This window comes from Aspergillus sydowii (assembly GCF_001890705.1).
Source record: "Aspergillus sydowii CBS 593.65 unplaced genomic scaffold ASPSYscaffold_3, whole genome shotgun sequence".
NCBI classification, from domain to species: Eukaryota; Fungi; Ascomycota; class Eurotiomycetes; order Eurotiales; family Aspergillaceae; genus Aspergillus; species Aspergillus sydowii.
The window spans coordinates 1424003-1441575 of record NW_024467861.1 but is presented as its reverse complement, the minus strand read 5'-3'; the positions used below and the strand labels follow the sequence as shown (position 1 = coordinate 1441575).

General features: G+C 50.9%; 5 protein-coding genes and 2 non-coding genes across 7 annotated transcripts; 4 read left to right on the top strand and 3 right to left on the bottom strand.

Annotated features, from left to right (window-relative positions):
• Window positions 1-729: 729 nt before the first annotated feature.
• Window positions 730-815, bottom strand: ASPSYDRAFT_t56. Its single transcript has one exon. It is a non-coding gene; the product is annotated as a tRNA-Gly (tRNA).
• Window positions 816-2940: 2125 nt separating this feature from the next.
• ASPSYDRAFT_87424 (rRNA-processing protein NSA2) lies at window positions 2941-4055 on the bottom strand (the record flags this gene model as incomplete). Its single annotated transcript, XM_040851835.1, has 5 exons — window positions 2941-2956; window positions 3008-3220; window positions 3276-3314; window positions 3370-3873; window positions 4003-4055. The coding sequence occupies 5 exons, from the start codon at window positions 4053-4055 to the stop codon at window positions 2941-2943; spliced, it is 825 nt and encodes a 274-aa protein (XP_040704656.1).
• On the top strand, window positions 3927-4994 carry ASPSYDRAFT_770695 (mitochondrial 54S ribosomal protein bL21m). Its single transcript, XM_040850882.1, has 2 exons — window positions 3927-3947; window positions 4014-4994. The coding sequence occupies exon 2, from the start codon at window positions 4211-4213 to the stop codon at window positions 4934-4936; it is 726 nt and encodes a 241-aa protein (XP_040704655.1). The 5' UTR covers window positions 3927-3947; window positions 4014-4210; the 3' UTR covers window positions 4937-4994.
• A 495-nt stretch (window positions 4995-5489) lies between these two features.
• Window positions 5490-7985, bottom strand: ASPSYDRAFT_147573 (serine/threonine/tyrosine protein kinase MPS1; the record flags this gene model as incomplete). Its single annotated transcript, XM_040841729.1, has 1 exon — window positions 5490-7985. One exon carries the CDS (start codon window positions 7983-7985, stop codon window positions 5490-5492), a length of 2496 nt encoding a protein of 831 aa, XP_040704654.1.
• An 842-nt stretch (window positions 7986-8827) lies between these two features.
• Window positions 8828-8914, top strand: ASPSYDRAFT_t60. The gene has a single exon. It is a non-coding gene; the product is annotated as a tRNA-Gly (tRNA).
• Window positions 8915-11403: 2489 nt separating this feature from the next.
• ASPSYDRAFT_772679 (uncharacterized protein) lies at window positions 11404-12964 on the top strand. The gene is made up of 5 exons (XM_040850887.1): window positions 11404-11862; window positions 11909-12105; window positions 12159-12251; window positions 12367-12569; window positions 12793-12964. The coding sequence occupies exons 1-4, from the start codon at window positions 11715-11717 to the stop codon at window positions 12502-12504; spliced, it is 576 nt and encodes a 191-aa protein (XP_040704653.1). The 5' UTR covers window positions 11404-11714; the 3' UTR covers window positions 12505-12569; window positions 12793-12964.
• Window positions 12326-15444, top strand: ASPSYDRAFT_771658 (putative cell wall protein). The gene is made up of 2 exons (XM_040850884.1): window positions 12326-13747; window positions 15373-15444. Exons 1-2 carry the CDS (start codon window positions 12782-12784, stop codon window positions 15385-15387), a joined length of 981 nt encoding a protein of 326 aa, XP_040704652.1. The 5' UTR covers window positions 12326-12781; the 3' UTR covers window positions 15388-15444.
• The last annotated feature ends 2129 nt before the right edge of the window (window positions 15445-17573 follow it).

Genomic DNA, 17573 nt, shown 5'->3' with positions numbered 1-17573 from the left:
CAGCCCAGCCACTGACCGCGCGCCCATATACTATGAAAGACATCAATCAACTCATCTCATTGCTCGGTGCAGAAAGCTCGATATCGCTTTCTTCAGGGAAGCCTTCTATTGGGACGACATTGTGGCGGCTGTTGCCGTCCTAACCGCATTGACGGTTCTCTTATATGATTCTTCTCTTTTACAATAATGACCTATTCAAGCGCGTCTTGTTTGACTGTCCCCAAGGGAGAAACCCGCCCAAAAGCCAACCCAGAGCAATATCGGCAAATTCCTAGAAGATCAGGTATCCCATTTCACTCCTATTTTACTCCTCTCCTTGAGGCTAATTCATTCAGGCACTGGGCTTCTTTCTGACCTCGACGAGCCGCACAAGCCACACACATGCAGCTGATCTCGGGGCGAAAACCCCGAGTAGTTGCAGCCGCCCCATTCAGAAAAAAAAGTATTTTGGAGAGGGTTAATCATGCTTGCCTTCCATATTAGGAAATGACAGCAGGGACGACCTCCAGTCGTGCCCCTTGTCCTGAGGTTGGGTCCTGAGGTTGGGTTTTCGCGGCCTTCTTCATTTACTCCGTATGTGGAGTTCGTCGATGGTTATTGGTCAAGGTAGTGGGTCCGTGCCGCTGTCCGCACCGCAACACGTGACTAGTCGCGAACCCTAAATTGGCATGGATATCCGACTTATCCCTGCCACCACCGAAACCTCTATCCCCTCCAAAGCAAAAAAACTGCGCCGGTCGGGAGTCGAACCCGAGTCCCTTGCTGTCATTTCCTAATATGGAAGGCAAGGATGATAACCGCTACACTACCGGCGCGGTTCTCGTTGTATAAGCAGTGGTTTTCGCAGCCTATGAGGGTGGGAATCTTCTGAGAGGGACTCGAGTATGATCATTTCAGAGTGAATACTCTCATACTTCTTCCGTTAAAGCCATTCCCGCTCAGTCCCAGCGAGGGCAAACAAATTGCCTTCATTGTTTCTCAGTTTAAGTCCTATAAGTAAGACCAGCTACGTCAGAACACTTGTTTTCGCTAGGAAACCCCCAAGCACTCAGGCTATATTTCCTTGGGGGGAAAAAGAAGGAGGTGAAAATAATCCAAATCGTTGGCGAAGTGTTGCCTCGTATTTCGTATTCTGTATTTGTCGAGCTTGTTTGCGTCGTGCCAGGGTATGGTGGGGCTATCAACCATGGTCCATAAACACTTAGTACCAGGGGACTCCTTTGCGGTGAGGTAGATAGTTTCGTAGACAGCTCCGCAGGCAGACACTGAGAGTACGTTTTCATCTTTTTATTTTAATTTTACTCGCACGCCTCGCTTAGACCATGATCTTTGCATCAAGTATACGCCGTAATCCCGCGTTCGCTGCTCGTATCTCAAAGGGTTGCACCCTAGTCCGTATAAAAGAAGGTGAGAAAGGACAGCTATATACGGAAAGACATTCCTCAAGCGCATAGTCTTATGGTGCGAGACTATGCCATTTCTTCGCCTCTTGCGTTACGGTAGCAACACATACAGCCCTAAGCCGATATAGAGACCCGGTCACCTGACAGAAAACCAGTACCCTTTAGATTACAGGCCACCATGGCAGAGGCGTCTTGGGGATCTTGAGGGCCGTCATGCTTCGGTATCTAGAGGCTCATTTGGATATATGCAATGGGTCACTACACGTGTGAATACAAAACCCCCGTTGATTCCGTCCTTCGTTCTACCATGGAGGTATACAACGCTCAACAGCAGGTGACGCGAAGTACGAAGCCACTGTTCAGAATGACTAGCTATCCAATATTTGTATCAAATTGTCGCGTACTAGTAAATAATAGGTATCGCGCCTGGTTTTTTTTTCCCTCTCTTTTGTGCTTCTTCCTCGTTCCAGCAGCCTACTCTCGAGTCCTTGTGTAACCCATGGCGTAGAGATATTCAATGGTGCGATATTTCAAAATAATAGCTCTTTTGCATAATTGGCACGCATTGAAAGACATAATCGTCTTGGAGTATGATGTGATAATCCATAAGGTAGAAAATTTCCGCTTGGGTCACAATTATATATATACCCGCGAGAGGCGGAAACTCTCACAAAAACGATGTGGAATGGAATTTAATCAGATACACTCAATTAACGGTAGGACAGCCCCTAAACACCATAGATGTGGCATGTATTATGAAATGGAACCCGAACATTAGACTTAGCGAATATTAATCTATACATTGTCGCCAGGGCGTGGACAGGCGGGATCAAGGGTAGAGACAGAGCGACCTTCGCTGGCCAAGAACCTGAAATTCGTCGCTCCTTCTGTTTAAGGAAATGAAAGCACGAGACGGGACCGAACCCGTGTTCGACTTCCGGCTGGGCAGTATTTTCTTTTAATTGCCCACCTGACCGGGTAGGCATGTACTGCTGCACCCCGTCAAAAGCTTTAACCTGTTTCTTCGAGCCGGACCAAAGCGGCAGGATTCCCCAGTCTCGCACCAGAGTTTGTAGAGTTCTCATCAACATCTGTCAGTATGGACGTTTTCTCTATCTAGAGTGCGTTTTGGTAGATATATGAATGTAACGACAGAAAAGAAATCGCTGCACTGGCATTTGCTGGAGGAAAGGAGCAGTTTAAATTTAGAGATGAACTATTGAATAGCATCGTGGTGAATTTTGGGCCATGGTCGAACAAGTTCATACTCCCGGGCACGAACATTGAATATTTTGTATGAAGATACCACTGGCTCCAACCCGATCTAAAAGTCCGCGAGAAACCTCGGAAATGCATTGATTATTGCTGAATATCATTTGAGACACTTTTTTTGGTAAATATACTGCGATGACAGTATTACACGCCAGAAACGCCATCCGTGAGTAAACAGTTTAGAACATCAGAATTCTAGGACATGAAATGGTATCAAGAGGTAAAGGCTAGACAGTCATTATGTCTCTCTTCAGCGTCGAGATGATTAAACGAGAAGGACACTATTATGACGGTTAGCTAATATGAACTGACATCGCGGAGTAAAGACATACGCATTGACGCAGCCGTCGTTCTCAGGCGTGTTCGTCACCTGGGCGTATTTACCCCACGCAACCTTTCCTCCCGCAGTGACGATACCAAGTTCGGAAACGTTGACTTCAATGACGGTTCCCTTGGTGAGGACACCGAGTTGAGTGTAAAGAGGGTTTTGAGGGTTCTTCTTGACGGATAGGATAGGAAGTTGGACAGTGACGGCCATTTCAGGGCTAAAGGAGTGAATGTTAGCAGAATGTTATTGTCCTTAATAATAGCTGAACATACTGCGTGACGTTGGCCTTCTTGTATCGCAGACCCATAGGACTAGAGTAGGTTAGCATTTAACTTTTTTTGCATAAGAGCGCCAGTCAAAACCCACCGAATAAATCGTTCGTATTTCACAGGTCTCCGGGTGAAGTCGTTACCAACGAATGTCGGCTTTGTGATCATTCGCTTCCATGACTTCTTGTGTGTCTTCTTTCCGGTGTTGACAACCTTGAACATCTCCTCCTCGCTGATACCCTTAACCTTGGGGAGAGGGACAGCGAACTTGGCTGCCTTCTCCGCACGCTTATCCTTAATAGCACTGGACAAAGCTTTGGCATTCGTAGCCTCTGAACGGTCGAGCAGATACTGTGGAAGGGGTGTCTTGGAGGGCTCGCTGGGCGCAGACGACTTGACATTCTTCTCTTCCTGCGCCTTGATGCGCTTCCGCATCTGGATCTTCTCGGAATGGCGCTTCTGCTGGTACAACTTGGCCCTCAGACCGCGGAGGTTCTGGGCATCCTTGGACTTGTTGTGGACCTCACGGGCCTCGCGCTTTCGGATACGCTCATCGTGGTCCAGGCGCTTACCGTGCTGCTTAGTCCAGCGCTCGATATACCTGATGGATTGTTAGATGGTGGGGATGTGGGCGGGAGGGAGTGAGACGAACTCGTTCTGGGGCTGTATTAAAAGGTAAGTTAGCAGAGTTCTTAGAAAGAATATTCCGATTCGAAGGTCAGTAACATACCATGGCGACAGAGTATACGGTGGTGGTGAATAGATGGAAATGGTGGTTTCCATGGAGGCGGGCTCAAAAAAATCGACGATAATCGCGCACGTGACCTGTTATCTCGACCTGAATTTCTCGTCGCCGGCCGGAACACCAGCAAATCGCCAATTCTAGCCGGACCACCACCAAGATACAGGCAGAGTCAAGGCATCTGCTCCCTTTGAAAATGTTCTCCCGATCGGCACTGGCAAGGGCCTTTGCCCTTCCTCTCGAGCAAGCAGCCCGTCCGTCCCTCACAACCAGCACTACCTTCCGGGCCTGTCTGCACCAAGCAACAACGACAACATCATCATCCAACACGCACCCCGACGAACCATTGAGCGCAGCCCCTCGAGCTCAATCCTCAACGCCGACCCAACAACCAACTCAAACCACCACCACAACAACACAAACCCCCTTAACCCGCGCCGATGTGCCACTTTCCAAACAACCCATCGCCCCAACCTTCAACAAGCCCCTAACCGTGACAAAATCCCTCCTCGAGACACTGCCGCACCTCGCCAACCAGAAACCACACTACATATCCGCGCACCTGCATGACCGGCCCTACCTCGTAACGGAAGGAGACCATCTGCGTCTCCCCTTCCTTATGCCGAACGTGCAACCCGGCGACGTTCTGCGCTTTAACCGCGCGTCTATCCTCGGTTCTCGCGATTTCACGCTCAAGGGGACGCCTTATGTCGATGAACGGCTGTTCGAGTGCCGGGTACGGGTTATGGGCGTTGACTCGGAGCCGCTGCGGGTGAAGGAAAAGACGAAGAGGAGACGGAGACACGTCCAGAAGGTCACGAGTAAGCACCGATATACGCTGCTGAGGGTGATGGACGTGAAGATTAAGTCTGTGGAGGAGTTGCAGAAGGAGGGGGAGATTGTTGTTGAGGACAAGGAGTAAGATTATCTCTGGACTCTATGGTTATTTGTGGCTTAAGGCTACTATGTACAGATAGATTTTGATACTATGTGCATTGTATTGTATTTTATGCTGCTATTGCAATGGGAATGTTTAAATTACCCTTCACGCAATAAATTATTCCTAGATTGATTTTGCTGGTAGCTATCGTGCGGCTGTGCATCTACCAAGATCACCTTAAAAGATGGCAAGGGTGACACCATGGAGTGGAGCCAGAGCATTGGATTCGCTATTCCCGGACATGGTCGGTTCAGGATGAGAACATGAATTGAAGTTGGTAAGTAATATATACACCGAAGGCGAAGAGTCATTAAGTATATTCCAATATAATCAAACACCACGCTGACAGCGTTCCAAGCTGTATGCAATGCCAGTACACCGAACACCCGCCGTATTCAAAAAGAAAAACTAATCAAAAAGAAAATGCCGAGAATGTTATACAAAAGGAAAACAGTCGGCTGTAGTCGAGTTGGTCGTAATCAAATCGTTCAAAGATCCAAAGCGCCAAAACAAAGGAAATTGGTAGTTCAGTGGGTTAAGGATTCTCTTCCAAGGCTGATTTAATCTTTGCGAAAAAACCTGCGGGCCAGGCAGCCAACTCTTCATCGCTGGGCGCTCCGCGAACTCGACAATGATTAACCACATTGATCAGAATCCTGCCCAATACATCCTGAGTGATGGGAACGGCACCTTCAAGCTGCGCATCAGGATAAAGGAATGGGTCTTGTTGGCTCAGGAGTTCACTAATGCTTGGCCGCAAAGTCTGATCTCTCTGCAAACATTGCTTCAATGTTCGAATGAGTCCTGGTGGGACTTGGACCCCGCCAATTCCGAAAGCTGGGAAATCGATTTTCACCTTGGGATTCGGAATGGCCAGGATACGCTCCAGGTATTTGGAAATTTTGGCAAAGGGAGGCTGTCCATAGACCATTTTGTACAAGATACAACCCAGACTCCATACATCGCTCGGCTTGCCAAGCTTCATCATTTTCCCAACGCTTGCTGGTAACCCAAGGGATGCATTCGAGTCGACCAGCGCTTCAGGAGACATGTAGTTTGGCGTTCCAACCTGCTGTTCCCGGTGTACATTGACAGTGTGATCTTGGATAGCGTTGGCAATTCCAAAGTCAATCAGCTTAAGTCGGCCTTGGACGAGGAGGAAATTAGCGGGTTTCAAATCGGAGTGCACAATGTTGTGCTCGTGGACCGCCTGGACACATTCCAACATTTCCTTCCAGTAGTATCGGGTGAAGTTGACGTCAAGCATGGCATCCTCGGCATTCAATTTATAAGTCAAAACCTTCTCCAAGTCCGACTCCCCAATTTCCATGAGCACGCTAAGGGTATGCTTGTCCGAGTTTAGCTCCCAGTCAAACAGTCGTACGACGCGGTCGATGTTTTCCAGCTTCTTAAGAAGATCAATTTCTCCCTTGTAGCCAGCCAAGGTGGTGGGGTCAACATCTTCCAGATTCACACGCTTCAGGGCGAAGATTTTGTAGTTCTCCGCCATGACTCGGTAGACGCGAGAGCTACCTCCGCGGCCAATGCAATCCAAGCGAGTAAACGCCTTGTGGTTGATCGAGACCTGATTTCGTTTCTTGCGAGACTGGGATGCAGTAGCTGCACCTCCTGTCGCAGTGGCAGTCTCTAGAACAGACATCTTTGGAGGAGGGGGCGCCGGTCTGTGAGGGGTGTTGTTGCTTCGGTTAGACAGGATCTTCCTAGGGGAATTACCCGCTGGGGCTTCCTGGTCCTTCTTCTCCTCTCCGTAAATGACGGAAAGCTTCTCTGGTTTATCAAGGAAATTGAAACCCTGTGGCTTGGCTCGCTTAAATGTTGGTGGAGGTTCATTCTCTTGGTCACGGGCGGATGGCAATGTTGGGGGAGGAGGTACTTTGAATATGGGCTCTTTTGAGCTTGACGGTTTCGAGGACGCATCAGAAGATGATCCTGGAGTGGATTTGGAATGTGATGCATATGATTTCGGCGAGGAGGACCTAGAGAACGGTCCGTCACCGGACGAGGCGAGACGGTAATCCGTGCTCTTTTGTTGTGGCTCGGGATCTGCCCATGAGACCTTGGGAGATGATGTCCTCACGCTGCTTTTATAGCCATATTCAGCGTTTTGGTCTGCGCCTTCGGATTCTTTGGAATCGGAGAGATAGCTGGGAGATTGGTTCTCCTCACTCTGGCGTCGCAGCACGCCGCGTCTCGCGGGACCATTAAGAAAGGTACCCGTTAATCTGCCAACTCTCTTCACGCGTAACGAACTTTGCATGCCAATGTCTTCTGGGTTGCGAGAACGAAGCACAGAGGACGCCCCGACGGGCGGGGCATAGTCCTCGTGTCTAGATTTTCTATCGTCTTCGAAGCGTTCAGCACTTGATTGTTCTCCAAGAGGGCTGCGGCTAACGGATCGTTTTTCGGATGGTGATAGGGACGTGGGAGATCGCGTGTGACTACGCGACGCATTGATCCGAACACTGCGCGTCCTTGGGCCGGGTGTGATGAAATCGTTTGAGTGATTCCTTGCTTCAGATTCCACCTCAGTTTCTGCATTTTCGCCGTTTGACAGAAGAGACCCCTCCCTTCTTGATCTCGAGCCGCTACCCAGAGCAGATCCTATGCGAACTACTCGCGGGGCAGGGCTGCCGTTCGATTGATCCAGTGGCGAGGTGGTTCGAGATCGTCTTTCGTTGCTGGATGCAGCCGATCCCACGCGCATATTTCGAGGGTAGTCATTTGAACTTCTGTTTCGTAGGCGAGGAGAAGCATTCACGTCATCTTCGTCGAGAAGCGCCTTGACAGACGCGCTGAATTTCGGTTCTGGAACTTCATCATCGGAGCTATCGCCCGTGGAGTAGTGTCTGGAGACCACTGCAGCACTGCTCCGACGAGTGAGAGGGTTGTCGATTTCGGGGGAGGTGCGTCTGGACCCAGAGCGAGAGATAGAGGCGCGGGACATCTGTCGAGACTGTTGGCGATGAAGGGCTGTCGCATGGGCGGTGGAGAGAGAATTCGGCGAAGCCATTGTTGCAATTCACAGGGTAGCGCAGCCTCATGCGTTCCGCTGCATCTGTTCGTAAATTCCCCGGGGTTGGCGGTCGCACCTGCGTCGTTTGCTGTGTTCTTGTTGCTGTATAGGTCGAATAAACAGAAATACTTGGAGGCTGGGAAGTCTCCCGCATCCTGATCGGGCTTAGCTCTACACGTGATGGTTGCTAAGGGCAATGGCGGCATGTAAACAACATCGACTCCGTCCATTCCGGGGTTCTCCTATCGGCAAGTCGGCTCCTCCCCAGATATACGGAGTACCATAGAATACAAAGATTAGACACCAAGAAATGCGCCGTTGCTGGTGCTCTTCTCACTCCGCCGTGAAATATGATCTCAGTCAGAGTAGCATGTATTAGGCTCCCGTCCATAGTAGAACCATTTGTTCGGGTGAAACAACAAGACGCAATCGATTGCGATTAGAAAGCTGCTCTAGAATTTATTATACGTACAGTAGATCTAGATATTACTATAGCTGGGCCACGGCAGACGACATCCGAGATTGCAAATGGTCAAACTAAATCGGTTCATCATCGACTTATATACATAGTTAGGTCGCGACAGCTACCACCGGACTCATAATGTCTCGTTATTAGAGCAACCAGATGAAGAGGATGAATTGACGATAAGGAAACTGATCACTTTTCGGCAAATATGTAACAAATTGACCGGCTTGCTGATAGCTGTGTAAATAGAAAGATCTATTGTCGCTACAGTCGAGCAATTCAAGCATCGGGAGGCACGTGAAGGGTCACGTGCTGCTCGACAGCCCGACCACCCAGATATACCGTAAAATATAACTTATTATATAATAAGAACGCGCCGTTAGTGTAGCGGTTATCATCCTTGCCTTCCATAATAGGAAATAGATAGCAAGGGACTCGGGTTCGACTCCCGAACGGCGCAGAATCTTTTGTCGAAGAGGATAGGAGTTTTTGTGTGGCAGCGGAGTAGAAGATATCGCACCAATTTAGGGTTCGCTGATAATCACGTGTGGGGCGGGCGGCGCGGTTCAGGCCCCACGGGGCTATCGACCAATAGCCGTCGATAAACTTTACCAAAAGTAATTTGGTACTGGTACCGGTTCCTCAGGTACCCGACCATACTACTGACGATTCCCTACTTCGGGGAGGTCGCCGGGAGGTTGAATTTCTCGGATACCGATGAGGTAGGGATCTGGAGGCCTTATTGAGCTTCGAATTGCATAAATTAAAAACCTTTCGTATTCATAGTATTCATAGGATATTGACACTGTTTCTGCTAAAGTGACTATCGGTGGGATGGTCTAACAACGGGCCCATGCCCGGAAAAAACTAACCTCCACCCCGGGCATGAAAACAGTACTCAAATACTCCGTAGGTGTTGTTGAAGGAACGCAGGGGATATCCTGCTCCAGCATGGCCATTCGTCGAAACACGCGCATCCTGTCAGCCCCAACAAGGAAACCGTCTCTTATGCTGCTTAAACAAAGATACCAGCCAATTCGACAAGTGCAAACAAGCAGTGCCTGCAGACAGATGCCGGGAATGTGGGACCTCTACCCAGCCTTGACTTCCAGGAACAGGAAAGAGGGCTTCTCGCTATCCGGACCTCATTCTCTGCTGTTGATTCCAATATTGTGGCCGTGGTCAAAAGAGGTGGAGGAGCTTAGTAGACTACTTAGGCTTGGATCGCATGATGGCTTAACAACTGGCTAGCTTATCAACTCTTCGAGTATCCACTGCACGGAGGACTGATACAAATCTTGCATCTCCTCCGATCCCCCCACAGTCTATTGAGTGAACGATTTGCAGGAAAAGCAATTTTTAGCAACAGCGAGGGGTGATTCCGGCTGCATGTCAGCCTGCTCTTCACACAACATACTCTATCGTCTGTACTCCTGTACGACTGTGACTGTGCGGCATTTGTCGTCTACTACCCCTCGCTCGGTCTGGGTCTTGGGATGAGTCGATTCCACTTACAAGGATAGAACTGAATTTAGTCAATAGATAGTGCGACAAAGGCGTTCATAGCTGGACCTGACCGCCACAGTATTCACAACATGCCGTGCAAGCCTAATGACCACCAGACTGCAGGCCGGAAGCTCAAGGGAGCCAACGCTTGATTTCCCGACTGACACCGAGTTCACATCTCGCAAGCTCACTTCGTAAAGATGATTACCCATCACGTAGCTGGCCCACGGTACCGAGCGGCCATGGGACGGTTCCTTGTTGGGGCTGACAGGATGCGCGTGTTTCGACGAAGGCCCATGCTGGACAGCGCACCGACTAAGCAAGTATGTGTTCTCGCCGCCTCGCTGTTACTAGTCGCTGCCCTATCCTGAGTTCCTGGCCCTGTTTCCCAGAATCAGCCGAGTGCGTGGAGCTGTGAAGCTGAGGCCATCCTTTTCCGACTGATCCAGAATCCAGAATCCAGACCCTCCCACTCTGTCGAGTCCAATAACTAGAAAAGGATAAGTGCAATTGCTTGCGGGTGATTCTGCGACAACCGAGACTTGCAGAGAGGAACCAAAGATAGAAGGCCGAAGAATCCGATGGGCAGGGATGGGGCGAATCACATGTCTCCGGCAGCGAATTGCCGGCCTTCTTTTTGTTTGCTTGACTCGTCAACTCTGTATCTTGCTGCATCCTCAGAAACCAGCCTTTCCGAGTCGAGACTGGCCCTGACTAAGTGGCTTCATTGTCACAAGGCCCCTGTCTGGTAGCGAGGCCCAAAATAATTCGGCTTCTGCACTGCTCAAGAGCTGGCCACGAGTCGGGCCAACGAGTGACAAGTTACAAGTTCCAACAGTTCAAAATCGAGAATCAAGGTTTTCCGATCTGGATCCATCTCCAGAAGTCTACTAGGCTGAGCCGCTGAGACGATCAAGCGAACAACGGCAGTGTGAAACGATCCATCATGATCCTGAGATCTCGCGATCCATGACCCTCGAGCGGGAGCCCCAGCCGGTGGGCCAGGAACCAGGAACAAGCGAACCGGTCTACCTAGATACACCGAAGGTTTCAACTCTCTTTGGAATCATGTCCAAGGAACATGTTCGGCAACGATCGCTGAAAAAGCTCATGGACAAACCTCGGATTTAGACACCCAGCCTCTATTTCTGGGAAACCAACCCGCTGCCAGAGACTTTACTTGTGTTTTGTCTCACTCTCTGACACTCCCGAATTCCTGAATATATCATAATTGGCTGGCTCACTCTGAAGCACACTAACGGCTGCTAACCTGCCTAACTGAGTCGGTTCACCAGCCAGCTTCTGATAGAAGCCCCCTGCGAAAGTCGCTTGGTCAGTTGGTCTGCTCTCTTAGATCAGAATTCCGAGTGCTCCGTCGCCCGGGCCATCATCCAAATACATTGATACCTGGTTCTGCTTCAAACCACACTACACCTTTTTCGCCCATAGAAGTTTGCTTAATTCAATTTGAACGCCATTGCCTCATCAAGGGGTGCTGGGGCAGCCTTTTCCTTCGGACGTTTTTCTGGAGTCCCGCTGCACATCGGCCTCCTTGTCTGCTTGCCCAGGAGCTGGACTTGCATCACCTTTGCATCTTTGGGCAGTAGAGCGCAACTCGCATTATCATCGCGTCGGCCTCGATTTCCCTATCAAAGCGAACGAGTCTTCCATTGGGACGAAGCACATGGACGTACCAGCTTATGGCAACTTTCGTAGAACCTTCGCGACGCCAAATTCGATCGACGGGCCTTTGAATGATTCTTCGCTTTAAAGTTCTCAAAACTAAACTACTGGGCCCAACTTGTTTTGAGCATATTCTCAAACCGCCATGCGATGGGCCCACGAACCAGTGCATGGGCCTAAACCTTTTCGAATGTTCTCGTGTAACTGAATCCGGATCAAGTATGATCGGGAATGAGTAGTTTTGACGCCCGACTAATCATTGCAGATTTGGACCTCAAGATGCTCGCCGATTGGCTTATCCCGGATGGTCAGCACGATCGTCTAGAGGCTGGATTGTTCTGCTCGATGCAGGAACAGTGCGGCGCTGCGGAGCATTTCAGTTCCACAAATCTCACCTGGCACTGGCAGCCTGGCAGCGGTCAAAAAGCCCAAGGACACAGTTCGTGCATGCGCAGGCTTGTCGTATTATCTATCCCCTTAGCCCCGCGAACCCAAGCCCCAACTAATATTGTTAGGGAAGGAGGTTTGTACGGGGTAATCTCCCATTAAAAGTACGGAGTGCGACATGTTTCTCAATAGCACGGTTGACAAGAAGGCCATGTTACTTTGTTAGTTGCTTCCCATGGCCATATCCACCAGGACAACCAGTCCAAAGTGGGTAAGCAATCCACAACTCATGAAACTCACCCTTTTTCATTTGGTGAACCCCGTGGCCTGAAATAGCACTTCAACTTTGTTTGGTTCCTGAGTGTCTCCACACTAAACGGTACTGTGGGCACATTTTCCGCGGTCCGAACGAGGGTGCCCACTCAGCAGAGACCGCGAAGATCCTTGACCAGGCATGGCAAGCATGATGGATGATGGTCAGGAGCGAAGGCCCCCCCTGTGGGCTGACGGACCAGACTAAGCCAGGACACTCAGGGGCGGTATATAACCCTCAGAGCAGCTCGCCCTCGTTCTCTCACCAGCAAGCTTTCTTTGTCTGTCACTCTCTGGCCCTGTGCCTGTCCCTCGTTTTTACAACATATTTTACCAGTCTATCGTTAAATCGTTTGATACGTCATTCGCTCTCTTTTTGCAATCTCCCCGCAAATTATTGTTGTCGCTTTAAGACCTTTTTTTCTATACTAACGCAACCATGCGTTCCAGCCTTGTTCTGCTCGCTGGTCTTGCGGGCTCGGCCCTCGCCCTTCCCACTGCTAGCCCTGAGCTCGATGCCCGTACCTTCGGCCTCGTTGATGGCTTAGTCGACACCATCAAAGATCTTCTTCACGGCCAAACCCCGGCACACATCCTTGGTGGCATCAGCTCCGAGGCTGCTGCAGCTCTCGGCGGTAGTGCTCTTGGTTGCAAGGCTGGCTCCGTTGACCTCGAGTACCGCAAGAAGCTTGCTTCCTGGCTTAAGAACGGCGCGGGTTCCCACCTCGAGGCTTCTCTCAAGAAGGAACTGCTGTCTTGGTGTGAGGGTAATGTCAAGGAGCTCGATGTCGCTCACCTTGCTCAACTCGGCTTCTTTCTTCCCCAGGCTGTCAGCATTGCTGCTGAGAACGGCCTCTTCATGACCGTGAACGGTGTTTTCTCTCTGGCTTCGGAGACCATTGGTGTTCTCACCGCCACTGCTCAGTCTGCTCTCGAGGCCGCCATTAAGGTTCTTGGTGAGATTGACTGGAAGATCAGGTCTGGTCTTGAATTCTGTGCCGCTGGTGGTGTTGTCAGCGACCTTGACGTTGAGATCATCAACGCCCTGAAGGCTTGGTTGAACAGCAGCAAGTGCACCTTGTCCGCTGAACTTAAGAAGACCGTCCTCTCCTGGATCCAGGGCAACATTGGTGGCGATGTTATCCATATTCCTTCCCTGCCTGTTGGTGGTGTCTCAGCCATCTCCCTCGGTCACTCTATTGAGGCCCTCGTTGAGGCTGGCGGTGCGCTAGTTAGCAGTGCTCAGGCTTCCCTCACTGCTTTCCTCCAGACTGACGACGCCCTTGACATCGATGTTGAGATTATGGACCTTCTTCACCTCTGTGCCAACGGAGGCCTCGCGATCGACATTGAACTTGCTCACCGTATCGAACTCTCCCTTTGGCTCTCCAGCTCCAAGTGCAACCTTACCGCTCAGCTTAAGGGTCTCCTTATTTACTGGCTGTCCCAGGGCGTTGAATCCGCCTCTGAGGTCTCTCTCAACATCGACACCGGCCTTATTGGTGACCTCACCGGTTTCCTCACTGGCACCATCGACTCCCTGCTCGGCACCCAGCTCCACGGTCTCATCTCTTTCATCCTCTCTGGCAAGGGCGTTCTCTCGATCTCCCTGGAGGCTCGTGCTCAGCTGGTCGCTCTTGTCAGTGGCGGCTGTGGTATTGAGATCGAGCACACTATCCAGGAAATCATCATTGGATGGCTCACCGGTTGCGCAAAGTGCTGCGGCGGTTCTACCTCCAGCAACACTCCTGGTCTTCCTTCCAGCACTCCCGCTATTCCTGCCACCTCTACTCCCTCTGTTCCTTCTGGCCCTACCTCGACCGGCGGCGTCCCTACCGGTGTTGAGCCCACCGAGTCTCCTAGCGAGACCTCGACCCCTTGTGACACTCTGACCAGCGAGAGCGTGATCTCCTCGACCATCTCCATCCCTGGAGAGACAACCCCTGCTGTTCCTACTAGCAGTATCCCTGTTGTCCCCACCGGCTCAGCAGACACCGAGACCCCCGGCGCTAGCTCTACTCCTTGTGAGACCCTCACCAGCGAGAGTGTGATCTCCTCCACCGTCTCTGTTCCCGAGCAAACCCCCACCGGACCTGCTGATACCCCCGCTGGTCCTACGGATGTTCAGCCTACTGAGTCTGCTAGCGAGACCTCGACTCCTTGTGACACTCTGACAAGCGAGACCGTGATCTCCTCGACCATCTCTGTCCCTGAAGAGACAACCCCTGCTGGCCCTACCAGCAGCATTCCCGTTGTCCCCAGCGGCCCAGCAGAGACTGAGAACCCCGGCGCTAGCTCTACTCCTTGCGAGACTCTGACCAGCGAGAGCGTGATCTCCTCGACCATCTCTGTCCCTGAGGAGACTCCCCCTGCTGGCCCTACTGACTCCCCCGCTGGCCCTACCAGCAGCATTCCCGTTGTCCCCAGCGGCCCAGCAGAGACTGAGAACCCCGGCGCTAGCTCTACTCCTTGCGAGACTCTGACCAGCGAGAGCGTGATCTCCTCGACCATCTCTGTCCCTGAGGAGACTCCCGTCCCTACCAACGTCCAGCCTACCACCGACTCTCCCGCCGGTCCTGGCGAGACCTCGACCCCATGCGAGACTCTCACCAGCGAGAGCGTGATTTCCTCGACCATCTCTGTCCCTGAGGAGACTCCTGTCCCTACCAACGTCCAGCCTACCACCGACTCTCCCGCCGGTCCTGGCGAGACCTCGACCCCATGCGAGACCTTCACCAGCGAAAGCGTGGTTTCCTCCACCGTTTCTGTCCCTGAGGAGACTCCTGTCCCTACCAACGTCCAGCCTACCACCGACTCCCCCGCTGGCCCAGGTGTCACTGAGGCTCCTACGCCCTCCCAGTCCGGCAGCTGCGCCTCTTGCGGCGTCGCTACGGTCACCGTCACCAAGACGGTTGGTGTTGCCTCCTGCCCTCCCAACTACTAAACGGCCCGGGTTCAACCCAATCCATCTAACGAGACGATCCCAATGGCACTACTCGCTGTACACGCCTAATTCATAATTTTTATTTTCTTGGCACCGTTTGAGCAAGACTACTGCGTCGATCCTATAGACCAGGAGGTCGGCGCACGTTCCTGGTACAGCACGAGGAGATAGATCGATACAAAGCTTGTTCTGGAATTTACCTGTACTATTTTTTTTCACGTTTTTATTGGACTTTTTTTTTGATATCCCCTTAATGGAGTACATTCCTTAAACTTACGCTTTCTCTGCAGATGGCCTGCGAATACAAAGGTACAGCTGCTTGTATGTACATGGACAGCGTCATGATGTTTTGCTCCTGCTTTAGAGTGTATTCTGACCCGCAACAGTTTCATCTTTGCGAAAATAGAAATATTCCATAATTGGTTCCAAAACGAAGCCACATTATTAGCCAGTAGCCACCCCGACACGTCGTTTTCTCCAGTGATCAGCGATCTGCAATGGTCCTCCATCCAGTCGTAATCTTAGCGTTAGACTCCAATTCGTCTTGTCAATCGCGTGGAGGGCAGCCAATCACCAGTATGCTGCATCCACCTCCCCTGACTAACAAAGTCACAACAAACCCGCTTGAGTCTGTGAGATTGTGACCGCTGTGCATCTCTGAAGGATTGCGTTGCGATGACCCCCCGGTTGCGTAGTGTATTCCGGGGGTGAGGAATCATCCATGCATTAAAGTTACCTATTATTTTGACTGTTACTAATACAAGTTAGACCCGTAGGTACCTCTTTTCTCCATCTGGCGTCTCGCACGGCCTCATCATGATCCTGGATCCTGTGGTCTATTGAATATTCCAATAATAACAGCGCAACAACCCGCTGCTTGCTTTACTTTTGGAGAACGTGTTGGAGTAAACTCGTGGACTTGTGGACTCGTGGAGTGGAGGGCTGTGCAATTAACGTGCATAACATTGTTTTTAGGTAGCATTAATATAAGCATCAACAGCCGACCCGTAGCTTGTTGCCGAAATTATGGGCTCGACGGTCGACATATCGAAATTAAACGGATGTGGCACTGTGGGGTGTCTCCATAACCCTCCGCCGTCCATCCATCCATCCATCCATATTCCATTGATTTTTCCTACGTCAGCGCTGGTCTTCCCGTCCCTTTTTGTTTATTTTTCTGTATTCGTACCTTCTGAGACAGATGACGCTTTGGATGGAGATTGGAGATGATGGTACACGGGAGAGCACTCATCCTTGAAGATATTAGTATTGGAAAAATAACGCTCCCACCCTTGGCATTCCAATGCGAACTGCAATGCTCCCCCCAACAGCCGCCAATTTGCCAATTTTTGAGATCAGCAGCCAGGCTGCAGCATTGACATGGGTTTACATTCGTGATCATTGGTGGGGTGCGGAGGAGCGGAGACTGAGAGAGAGAGACTTTCCTCATCCTCCCCTCATCCCCTTAGCCAAGCCTGGTGCTAGTTTGTAGCCCTTCGAGATTGTGGTTCACTGGTTCTTGTTTTTAATATTCTTGATTAATTTATTTTATATTAGTTATCGTTCGCCCCCTGAATGGTTCCTGGCGAATCTGGCCCTGGAATCTGCAGCGGTGCTCCTACGGGAAACTCGGTAGTTACTACTAGTCAGGAACCGAAACTGAGTTGGTTGGCTTACGGAGTACTAGCTTGCTAGGAAGCCGTTGGCGTGGTCTTGGTTGACCCGGGCGGGACTTGGGGCCCGTGTTTCACTCATTAACGGTCACTATCCTTGAGCCATCTTAGACTGAGCCGCTCCACCGACATGGCTGGCTGGCCGGCTGAAGAAGTGAAGATATTCGTGCTAATGAAAATATAAGAAAAGGGGATTTGCGAACGACGCTGTCAAAATTCGCCGGTTCCTTGGTGCGCCGCTTGTGCGGCACGACTGGATTACTGATCTTCGTGGCTCCGTTGGTACCAGCCGCTACTCGCTAGCTGGATATGTACGATGGTGCCTCTGTGACGGCGCTCAGCTCAGCAGCTGTGCCGAAGGAAACGCTAAGACCAACGGTCCGGGTTCACCGTACGACGTTGTATACAAAGTACGGACTAGCTACTCTCCAGTAGGAAGAAGCAAACACTGCACGGGCCTCGCCTTGACTTTGTTGGAATACGAATACGGACTAAAGATGAAGATTTGGTTTGCAATAATGCTGTCAAGTGTGTAGTGATTTTTGAATTTCATTATACCCTCCTGGAATGGATAGGACATTATGCACATCTAGTGCCTTCTTTCGAGTCGGAGA

What these genes read in the sequence shown, in the direction of transcription:
- ASPSYDRAFT_770695 (XM_040850882.1), top strand. Translation starts at nt 4,211, where the DNA reads ATGTTCTCCCGATCGGCACTGGCAAGGGCCTTTGCCCTTCCTCTCGAG.
- ASPSYDRAFT_772679 (XM_040850887.1), top strand. Translation starts at nt 11,715, where the DNA reads ATGATTCTTCGCTTTAAAGTTCTCAAAACTAAACTACTGGGCCCAACT. An exon ending in CGTGCATGCGCAGGCTTGTC is followed by an intron (nt 12,106 to 12,158) that starts GTATTATCTATC and finishes TAATATTGTTAG; the next exon opens with GGAAGGAGGTTTGTACGGGG. An exon ending in CAAGAAGGCCATGTTACTTT is followed by an intron (nt 12,252 to 12,366) that starts GTTAGTTGCTTC and finishes GGCCTGAAATAG; the next exon opens with CACTTCAACTTTGTTTGGTT.
- ASPSYDRAFT_771658 (XM_040850884.1), top strand. Translation starts at nt 12,782, where the DNA reads ATGCGTTCCAGCCTTGTTCTGCTCGCTGGTCTTGCGGGCTCGGCCCTC.